The sequence below is a fragment of the Portunus trituberculatus genome, chromosome 30 (genome assembly GCF_017591435.1).
Source record: "Portunus trituberculatus isolate SZX2019 chromosome 30, ASM1759143v1, whole genome shotgun sequence".
In the NCBI taxonomy this organism is placed as follows: Eukaryota; Metazoa; Arthropoda; class Malacostraca; order Decapoda; family Portunidae; genus Portunus; species Portunus trituberculatus.
Genome location: NC_059284.1, coordinates 580,260 through 592,448, shown reverse-complemented (window position 1 = coordinate 592,448; position 12,189 = coordinate 580,260). Strand labels below are relative to the sequence as shown.

The following is a 12,189-nucleotide window of genomic DNA, read 5'->3' as shown; positions in this document are numbered from 1 at the left end:
GAGGGCTGCAACAAAAATGGTGCCTGACTTAAGAGATTTGACTTATGAAGACAGACTGAAAAGAATGCAACTTCCGACCCTGGAAAACAGAAGAGAAAGGGGAGACCTGATAGCAATATACAGAGTGATGATTGGCATGGAAAAATGGATAGGGAAGATGTGTGTATGTGGAATGAAAGAATGTCGAGAGGGCATGGGAAAAACTAAAATGGCCACTTATAGGAGAGATGTGAAAAATATAGCTTCCCTCATAGAAGGGTGGAAGCATGGAATAGTTTAGACGTGGAAGTGGTCAACGCAAGGAATATTCATGATTTTAAGAAAAAGCTGGACATTAATAGATATGGAGACGGGACAACACGAGCATAGCTCTTTTCCCGTATGTTACAATTAGGTAAATACAATTAGGTAAATACACACACACACACACACACACACACACACACACACACACACACACACACACACACACACACACACACACACATGCAAAGTTGCTAAGAGTTATCAAAACCAGAGAGGACTGTATACTGCTACAAGAAGATTTAAATAGGATCTATGAATGGAGCAAGAAGTGGAAATTGGAGTTTAATGCCAAGAAATGTCACATAATGGAACTAGGAAAGAGTAAGAGAAGACAAGTATGGAACTATCTGATGGGAGAGGAGCAAATAATGAAGACTAAAGAGGAAAAAGATCTTGGAGTGATCATACAAGAAAATCTGAGCCCTGATAAACACATAAATACGATATTTGGACTATCATATAGGATGTTGACTAATATAAGAGTGGCATTTCATTACATGGATAAAGATATGATGAAAAAAATCATCACAAGCATGATATGTCCAAGGCTGGAATATGCAGCAGCAGTGGTATGGTCTCCAAGTTCTAAAAAAGATATATGAAAACTGGAAAGGATACAGAAGATTGCTACAAAGATGGTGCCAGAATTAAAGGACCTCACATATGAAGAACGACTGAAGGAAATGGGACTGCCAACCTTACAAGATAGAAGAGAACATGAGGACCTAATAACAATGTATAAGATAGTAAATGATATTGAAAAGATAGACAAAGAAGACCCGTTGCTGTTGGCAGAAGAGGATGGAAGGACAAAAGGACATGAAAAGAAGATCAGGATGAGGCAGTGTGTGAAGGATGTTGGAAAATACAGTTTTCCACACAGAACGGCGGAAAATTAGAATACATTGGATAATGGAATTGTTGCAGCACATAGTGTGCATAACTTTAAAGAAAAATTAGATAAGTGGAGATATGGAGACATGGCACTATGAGCCCCGCTCGAACCCTGTACAATACAACTAGGTAAATACACACACACACAGCTATATGGCAATGTCCTAATACCCTCTTATTCTTCCATTCGTTATCCATTTTTCTTTCTATCTCTTGTTTAATTCCCATTTCCTTCATTCACTACCCATTTTCTTTCCATCCTGTTTTATTTCCACTCTATTCATTATCCATTTCATTTCTATCTCCTGTTTTAATCCCATTTCCTCCACATATTATCTTTTCTCTCTCGCTTCCTTGTTGAGCAATAGGGTGGCTTCATATGTGGGCACTGTCCCTGAGAAACCGTCCCGCACACTCGCCTCGATTCCCGGTTCCCTCTTTGCAGCTCCTCCACCCAGCGGATTTGACGTCACATTAAATGAGAAATATGTGATGTATAATTTAGTTTTAGCATAGGGGTTCCTTGAGACGTGATGTATTTGAAGGGTTACGCTAGGGTAAAAAGGTTGAGAAACGCTGCCTTATTCGTTACCATACACTCACTCTCCTTCCTTATTCATTTTCATATTCTCTCTCTCTCTCCTTATTCGTTATCAAATTTTCTCTCTCTCTCTCTCCTTATTCGTTTTCACATTCTCTCTCTCTCTCTCTGACCAATAGCGTGGCTTCATACATGTGATGTCAAATCAGCTGCGTGGAGGAGCTGCGAAGTGGGAGCCAGGAATTGAGGCGAGCACGCAGGACGGTTTCTTGGGGGCAGTGCCCATATGTGTGACGTCAAATCATCTGGGTGGAGGAGCTGTGAAGGGGAAGCCAGGAATGGAAGAGAGCGGTCGGAACGTGTATATTAAGAAAGTACCTCAAAATCCACCAGAAAAGATAGTTTCATCCAGAAATGAGCTGTTGGTGTAGCTGTATAAATTTACAAAAAATCAGACATGCTGAGCTGGATTGCAGCTAAGTTCTTCATGAGATGCTTAATAAGATTACTGAGAAAGCCCAAGTGTTCATGATTAAGATAAGCATTTCTTGAACAATCATCCCAGTCTTGACTAGTACTGCAGCAACACACAGAGGAAGCCACATTTAAGTCATTCTCCAAGAGTACCTGTACTTTCAATTTAAAAGTATACTTCACACAATAAAGAACATTTCATGCAATATCACTTTTAAATTACATAAACAAATGTTCTCAACTTCCATCTCTAACAACAACTCGAGTTTATCTAAAAATGTTAGGCGTGATAAGAATAAGCATTTTTTACGTTAATGGACAAGTTAGCTTACCAGAATCACTCAAGGAACGTTTCTGGCCTTTATCTGCCATGTTGGTGGGCTAAATAATCACTGTTATGTTGACAGAATATGGGAAAGTGAACTATTTTAGGTGCACCATGTCCCAACTAGCCTGCGACGAACACGGAGTATACGTGTTCCAAGCCTTGCTCCGATCAGCTGAGGCTCACACAAACAAACCAAAACAAATAATCTTGACTGCAGGATGGATATATAACTTCTTATTTACAGTATACGGATGGCTGTTCTTTCTTAAATTTATCTTAGAAAATTATAAAATATTCATTTAGCTATCATGAAAATAGTATTGGTATTGAAATCAACATCCTTCTCCGCATGCCCTCACTCCAGTTTACCTACTATAGGCGTTCTGCGGCGTCTCCGCCAGTTTTTCTCGCCCCTCCAACTGCTAATTCTATACAAGAGCTTTTTCCATCCTTGTATGGAATACTCTTCGCATGTTTCAAAGGGGGGGTTCCACTCATACAGCTTTATTAGATAGGTGGAATAAAAAGCTTTTCGTCTCATTAACTCCCCTCCTCTGACTGACTCTTCAGCTTAAATTCTTTCTCACGGCCGAAATGTTGCACGTCTTTCTATCTTTTATCGCTATTTTCATGCTAAATGCTCTAATGATATTGCTAACTGCTTGCCTCCCCTCATCCTACATCCTCCTTTCATCTCTATTCTGTCCATCCCTCTAATACAAGAGTTAACCAGTTTTCATTATCATTCATACCTTTCACTAGTAAACTGGAACTCCCTACCTGCGTTTGTATTTCCTTCTTCCTACGACTTGACTTCTTTAAACGAGGGAGGTTTCAAGACATTTGTTCCTGGCTTTTGGCTAATTCTTTCAAATCTTTTGGGGAACCTGCAATTCTAGTGGGCCTTTTTTCTGATATTTTGTTGCCCTTGGCAGATCTCCCTCTTGCGTAAAAGAGAGAGAGAGAGAGAGAGAGAGAGAGAGAGAGAGAGAGAGAGAGTAAATATAGAAAGTTAGGTAAATATAACACTCAAGAGAGAGAGAGAGAGAGAAATGTTCTTGCTGTTGAACGACTTTCGAACAGCAAACAGGCAACAAGAGAGCGGTCCATCTTGGTGTTCATTATGTGCCTCGTTCCAAGTTGCCAGAGTTTCGCTAGGCAAAAAAGAAAAAATGGCTCTGTACTTTACTTGTTTCAAACGAGTTACTTCCCTCCTAAAACTTGACCGTAGTGAGAACGCCGTCTACAAATATACTGGTTGAATTTTACACCTTTTTTTCTCTATACGGATTACAAGAAGAGTACAGCCAGCTTAAAGCAGCCATCTTGCTATGCTTTCACAGGGCAAGTGACCACTATCGCGGTGCCTTCCGTCTAACCAAGCTCGGTACCGGGAAAACCATCCGGCAATTCTCCACCCACTGTCAATTCTGCATACTACTTGCTTGATTCCAGCGAGATAAATCACAGCTACTCTCAGGTTTTTCATGATCCTTGATCAATTTATGGCCTCTGTCTCTACAGAATTAGGGTTATGATTCTTGAGAAAAACAACATTCGGACTTTAGACGAAGCAGTTAAGTAACATAACATAACATAAATAATAGGATAACAAAGGGCCACCAGGGCCCATCTAGGTTATCCTGTAGGCTGTAGCAGTCGCACAGCGATCTCGTCATCAATACTTAAAGATACACTTACAAGTACACAATTCATTATATACTAATTCTAAATATTTGGCCCATTAACAGGGCTAAGTCCTACAGCGAAATCCTCTACAATCTGTGATCCCCATACATGGGAATCATGTCTTGTTTAACTATAGTAAATTTCTTATAAAAACTATCATGCAGCGCTATACATAATTATACATCTAATAAATTTAAGTGCTTATCTAATCTGTTTTTAAACATTGTCAAACTAGTGCTATTTACAACCCTCTCTGGCTATGCATTCCAGAAGTCTACCACCCTATGACTAAAGAAATGTTTTCTTATATCTAACCTGCAGCCTTGCTTTCTAATCTTCCTGCCATGATTTCTAGTCCTACTTCCCTCCTCTAAGGTAAAGAAAGATCTCACATCTACGTAGTTTGTATCTGAGAATATTTTAAATAACTCTATCATATCCCCTCTTATACATCTCCTCTCAAATGAAAACATGTTTAATTCCTTTAATCTATCTCTATACTCCAGGCGCTTTAATGCTGGTATCATCCTAGTTCCTCTTCTCTGAACTGCTTCTAACATGTTGATATCCTGCCTATAATGGGGTGACCAGGCCTGTATGCAATACTCTAAATGGGACCTAACATAGGAATTATATAAGCTACACACCACTTCCTTACTTTTATAACTAACATTTCTATTTATAAAACCCAGGATCCTATTTGCCCTATTTCTTGCTTCTAAACATTGCTTTGAAAATTTCATAGTCCTGTCTATCACTACTCCTAAATCCTTTCCCACCTCTACTGCCTCTAGCCAACATCCCTCCATCTCATAGCCAAAGTTTGTGTTGTCTTTACCTAAATGCATAACCTGACACTTTTTAGAATTAAACTCCATCTGCCACCTGTCTGCCCATGCTATCCGTCTGTCCAGGTTTCATTGTATTCTGTAATTGTCCTTTTCACCCTGCACTGCACATGCTATCTTAGTATCATCTGCAAACTTTGATACTTTGATACTAATTCCTATATCTAAATCGTTAATATACACCAAGAAAAGAAGAGGTCTTAGCACTGATCCTTGGGGTACCCCACTAACCACTTCCTTCCACTCAGACATTGCCCCATTTAATACTACTCTCTGTTTCCTATCAGAAAGCCATTCACTAATCCAATCAAGTAACCTACCCCCTATCCCATGTAGTCTCAATTTGTACACTAGCCTCCTATGCGGTCCCTTATCAAACGCCTTGCTAAAATCTAGATATATAACATCTATGCTATTTCCATCATCTAACTCCTTGGTAATATATTCTAAGATATCGAGCAAATTTGTAAGACAGGACCTCCCTGATCTAAAGCCATGTTGGGTATCTCTAATTAATCTATTCTCATTTAAATGTTCCCAAATACTACCCTTAATGATTTTCTCTAGTATCTTACATACTATACTAGTTAAACTGATCGGTCTATAATTATTCGCATCATCCTTCCTACCTTTTTTAAATATTGGTGTAACATTAGCTAACTTCCAGTCCTGAAGTATCTCAGCAAACCTAAGTGATCTTTCAAATATTAACTTAAGTGCTTCAGAAATACTGTCTACACCCTCCCTAAGTACTCTGGCATGTAGCTCATCAGGACCACTAGCTTTCAAGAATAAATTTCCTAATAATTCCCGGTTTTATATCAATATTTTCTAAAGCTCTTAAACTACTCGCCGCACTGTTTGTAACAGGATTTCCTATTCTTTCCCTAGTAAATACTGAAGAAAATTGTTCATTCAATAATTCTACTATGTCTTCATTTTGATCCACTACTACACCATCTTTTCTGAGTGGTCCAATCCTATCCTTATTTCTTTTATCACTGACCTTGTAATAACTTTATAATTTTTTGGGATCTTTACTCCCAACTCTAGCTAGTTTTATCTCTGCCTGCCTTTTACTTTTTTTTATAACCTTACTCAAATCATCCCTGCCCTGTCTGTACCTAATCAAATCTACATCTTCCCCACTTTTCTGCAACTCTCTATATGCCCTCTTCTTCTCTCTGATCTGTTTACCTATCTCGTGAGTTCACCATAATGGCTTCCTGTTTCTCTGCCTTATATCTTTGTAAGGGATACACTGCATCACTATACCCTTTACTACAACCTTAAAAATATCCCACATCTCCTGTGCAGTTTTATTTCCAAAACTATCTTCCCAGTTTACCTCTCCTAATAACTGACGTAACCTACCATAATTGCCTTTCTGATGGTTTGGGACTCTAGTCTTATTCACTATATTATCCCTACTGGAATTAATGATAAATCTAATTATATTGACGGACTTAGCAGAGCTGGGCACCTCCGTTCCTCTGTACCTGCGGACCACCAAACGAGGTACGGAGGTCCGAAGTGCGAGAAAATTTTCAAAAGCGCTGAAGTAACAGGTACGGAAAGGCGAAATTTCAAGTCCGTACTTCCTCACCTGAGATTTTCACGCATAAAGAAAAAAATAAATAAATAAATAAAGACGACAAACAGTCCCCACTCCGTAGCATTACTTTTGACCGTTTTTGGTGGTCTGTGCTACCATATATATATATACCATATATATATATATATATATATATATATATATATATATATATATATATATATATATATATATATATATATATATATATATATATGCCTGGTAGCACAGACCGCCAAAAACGGTCAAAAGTAATGCTACGGAGTACGGACTGTTTGTCGTCTTTATTTTATCTATTTACTTTTTTATTTTCTTTATATCTTTGAAAATCTCTGGTGCGGAAGTACGGACTTAAAGATTCTCCTTTCCGTATCTGTTATTTCCGCACTTTTGAAAACTTTCCAGCACTTCGGACCTCGGCACCTCATTTGGTGGTCCGCAGGTACGGAGGAGGGAAAAGGCGCTCAAGTACAGGTACTGACTATCTGCGTTTCGAGGTCCGGATGAGCGGTACCGGACTACCTGATATCCAGTAATGCACCCAGCTATGGGACTTAGCCATTCCGCTCTTACCCCAAATATCATTCGGTGACTGACCACAGCCAACGGCCACTTCCTGCTGAAGCACTCACAGTAATTGATCTTCTTCATTAAGGAAGTCAGCACTTCCAGTTGATTAAGTGCCATAATTGTGAAAAACCACGCCATATTAGACCAAACTGTCCACAGAATAGTATTATTTAAAAAATCTTCGAGGGGAAATAATCAAATTGCTTCCTGCCTTTCCAAAGTTTCTGCTCATCAGTACCTCAGAGTGACAACCATTGTCGGGATACAGGATGTTGGTTCAAGTAATTTGGTAGCAGAGGATACTTTATCATGCAGATGTGGATGCTTCTCATTGTCGCAGAATTCATTGCTATGATTCACCGTGTAACAAAGCTTTTGTCCTTGAGTTGAAACTGTTATTTTTTATTTGCTTATGTCTAGAAAACATGAAAAAATACTTATAGTAATTTTTAATTTTACTTTTGTGTCCAGGATAATGACATTTTTTAAATTTACCCATTCTCTTAGGGACAAAGTGGAAAATTAGAAGTTTGACTTGAACAAAGTAGATACAAAACGACATATAATGCAATAATAGCATTTATTTGTTCTAGAATTACACCAGTGAGACAATAGACACATTAGAAATGAGTAGTTCTGTCCCAAAGGCAAAGATAACAAGGATACTTGGTAAAGCCGCTTTGGAGACCCATCAGGAAAGCCACCATTTTGAAGTCTCCTATAACCTCCCAACGGTATTCTTCATATTTCAAGGCATCTAACAACATCTTGACACTCTTGTATTCCTCTTTGAGCTGGACAGTGGGCGAGGGGGAGAGATGGGTACATGTTTCCGTTATGAAGCAGCACTGCTTTGAGGCTTCTGCACGAGCTGTCGATAAAGAGCAGCCACTCTTTGGGGTTAAGGGTAATTCCAATTGCCTCAAACAGATCGGTCACATTGTGGCAAAAGCAAAGCTCATCTTGACGAGTGAAAAAGCTTGAAAAATGCTGGTGACGCTTTCTCTGACCTGGTATGTGCACACTCTCATCTAGCAAATTCCACTGCTTGAGTCTCGACGTTAAAAGCTCACCATTTGACTTCGTGAGGGCAAGATCTCTGATCAGGTCATTGATGTCTTCTTGGATGGGGTAGTATGGATTTCTCTCATCAATTGCGTCTCTGAACTCTGGATCAGTGTCTTCATGTTCTTCTGAACTACTTTCCTTTTGTAAACACTGCTGCTCTCTCTTAGGAGGAGTGGGTACGGGGAGCTCAGAACAGTGTGTCACTGGCGCAATGGATGACAGAAGGTCAGGATATATGGTAGCAGGCGCATTTTTGCCTGCTCGACTTTTGGAAGGGATTACCATGCAGAAAAGCAATTGCTTGAGTGATTAGTTGGTTCCCTCCAAATTCGGGGGATTGCAAATCTCATAGCTCTGTTTTCCCTCTGTACCAACCTGTAAAAAACACAATGAAAACATAAGTATAAAAATACAGATACATTCAACTCAGTGTAATAGGAAATGTTAAAATAAAAAGTATATATATATATATATATATATATATATATATATATATATATATATATATATATATATATATATATATATATATATATATATATATATATATATATATATATATATATATATATATATATATATATATATATATATATATATATATATATATATATATATATATATATATATATATATATATATATATATATATATATATATATATATATATATATATATATATATATATGTGTGTGTGTGTGTGTGTGTGTGTGTGTGTGTGTGTGTGTGTGTGTGTGTGTATATATATATATATATATATATATATATATATATATATATATATATATATATATATATATATATATATATATATATATATATATATATATATATATATATATATATATATATATATATATATATATATATATATATATATATATATATATATATATATATATATATATATATATATATATATATGTGTGTGTGTGTGTGTGTGTGTGTGTGTGTGTGTGTGTGTGTGTGTGTGTGTGTGTATATATATATATATATATATATATATATATATATATATATATATATATATATATATATATATATATATATATATATTAGTGTTTTTCTTACCTTCCAGAGTTCTTTTGCAGAGTTCGCAGGGGAAATGAGGTGCCCAAGGTTTGTACTGATCCCCGACAGGCATGCCGAAATATGCATTGTAGGCCTCGCGCATTTTCAGTGATCTTTCCAGAGAGTACTTTTTAGCTCTAGTTTTAATAAACTCGCCACAGACGTAGCAAAATGCGTCTGCCAGATGCTTATTACCTCTGGATGCCATGATTGATGAATGCAGATAGTAATGACTGATGACGATCGACTTGTTTACACATTAACTGACCTGTTGAGCATAAGTTCCCTGCTGCAGTTAGGCCGGGCGCACTGTCGCACATTGAGACGCAGGCAACACAGGCGACACAGCACAGAGCAGGGCAGAAAACTGCATCTCACTGGTTTAAACCTAAGCACGCATATTGACACGCAGGACAGCACAGCACAGGTACAGACCTGTGTCCAACGAGTATAGATAACTGTGTCGGCCTGCGCGAGGCAGTCGTTCGAATAGAACGCAGTTTCCTGTGCCACGTGCGGCGCAGCTTGATAGCAACTCATTCTTTAGTACTCAACAATGTCCTCCACGGAGCAACTCATAGAGGCTGCTCGCCATCAAAGAGTGCTGTATGACACTAGTCATCCTGATTATATGAGAGGAACTTATAAGGACGAGTTATGGGCTCACATTGCATTAAGTCTACAATTAAAAGATGGTGAGTATGGGATATTGCTGTGTGAAAATTGCAAATACGACTTGGAGATTAGGTTTTCTGTTGATAGGCTATTGTTGTATGAAAACTGCAAATACGACTTGGAAATTAGGTTTTCTGTTGCCATGATGAACACTACCGCACAGGACGACAGACTGCTTCTCAATGTGCGCACCACACCAATGCTGCCCTGTGCTGTCCTGCCCTGCCCTACCCTGTTTCTAACCTGCTCTGCTCCTCCCTGTCTCAATGTGCGCCTGGCCTTATACTGCCATATACGTTGCAAGAATGTTCTAGAAGTTCGTGAAACGTTTGGAAAGAATAGTTATGAAGGTTCTGGAGTCATCTAGAAAGTTCTTTATTTTTTTTCACCAAATTAGTGTAGAATCTGTCTGGATTTCAAAACATCGCTGGCCAGTTTATAAAAATCAAAGTTTAAAGAGAATAAGCATTATATTCTTCGTTTTTTAGATGAAGGGAAATAAAAAATAACATTAATTGACCAAAGACAAAAAATGTCAGAATTTTGTTACATCGTGTATCATAGAAGAGCTGATGTCTTCCCTGTTTGGAGATGCTTATTTCGCTGTCCATACTTCGAGGGTTGGGTCGACGTTGTTCGCGTCCCGCTCTAATTTTTGCAGCATGTTAGTAGGTAATGTTGATGGAGTGCGATCACTAGGCGACCTGGCTATCATCATGGCGTGCACGAATTCACCTTCATCTGCTCTGGTCCTGTTGATCTGCAAGCCATCCAGACCCGTGCTACAGCAGTTCGGAAAATTCACCCCTGCACTTCCACAGTTGGAACGTTTGTCTGTAACGCCTATTTTATTTATTTATTTATCTATTTATTATGATTTTTTTTTTTTTTTTTGCCATCACCCTGTCTTGGGTATTAGGCCATTTATTTTTTTCTTACTTTTTTTAAACTTTTACATTTCTTTTAAAATAAAGCCTTTTATTTTGTTTTAACATATATACAGTTCTTTATTGGTTTTATTTATATATTTATTTCTATTTATATAATTTTTTTTGTTTTGTTTTAATATCTTAATATTAAGTATCTTCGCACATTCTCATGCACGCTTCATTCACACAGGGATCCTATACCTACCTCAAAACTATTGTCCTTTGTCAGGGCATGGGGGAGGGGAGATAAATCACAATTACACAGGGGGCTACGTAATATCACTACGTATTGCATATATACATGAAGGGAAAACATTCATATTAGATCACGCAAAATTGGAAACATACACACTTTCATACTTTTATTTACATAAATATATAGAATAAATACATAGAATAAATAACATAATATATACACATAAATCACAACTCTGATTAAATTGGCCTCAGTCAGGTAAATCATCAGTCTATCGACCACATCCGGGTGTTCGTCACCCAGGAGGATGGTCTGCGTTAGCGGGAGGCCGCGACTCTGACAATACGCCGCCAAGGGCCGCCTCTCCTCACGATAACGCACACAGTGAAGCAGGATGTGCTCGACAGAGAGGGTAACATTACAGGTGGAACACTGTGGTGGGAAGGCGTGGGCTATGTATGGAAGCATGTGGGTGGGGAGAGTGCAGCCCATCCTGAGGCGTGCGAGGACCACCTCCTCCCGCCTTGTGGGGCGATTGGAAGAGGCCCACTCGCCCAGGATGGGTTTGGTGGTGTGGAGGTGGAGGTTGTCCCAGTGACTCTGCCACAGGAGTTTTGCTGATGATTTAACAACTGAGAGACATGACTGCAGATCCCGACGGAGGTTCCACGCTCCCTCGAGCTCTGCAGCAGACCGAGCTAGCATGTCAGCCTGTTCATTACCGCGTATACTGGAATGTCCAGGCACCCAAACCAGCAAGAAGGATTTATGACATGAATTCAGCTTATTAATGATGTTGCCCTGGATTTCACTTGTATCCGTGCGGCCGGACTCTATTGCCTGAAGGGCTGACATAGAGTTCGAAAAATGACAATTGAATTATGAAGTTAATTTAAAGCATAATCTATGGCTTTGTCAATAGCAAAAATTTCAGCAGAGAACACCGATGTATGAGTAGGCAGTCGGAACCTGTGGCCACATTCATTCGAGTAGACACTTGCACCCA

The 12,189-nt window shown here is 38.6% G+C and overlaps 1 protein-coding gene across 1 annotated transcript in view; it reads right to left on the bottom strand.

Moving 5' to 3' along the window:
- The window catches only part of LOC123510707 (cap-specific mRNA (nucleoside-2'-O-)-methyltransferase 1-like), an 88,353-nt gene extending 85,633 nt beyond the window's left edge, over positions 1-2,720 (bottom strand). The window contains exon 1 of the mRNA XM_045266040.1: positions 2,548-2,720. Within this exon, the coding sequence (XP_045121975.1) occupies positions 2,548-2,587 (40 nt within the window). The 5' untranslated portion in view covers positions 2,588-2,720. The remainder of the gene's footprint in view (positions 1-2,547) is intronic.
- Positions 2,721-12,189: the final 9,469 nt, after the last annotated feature.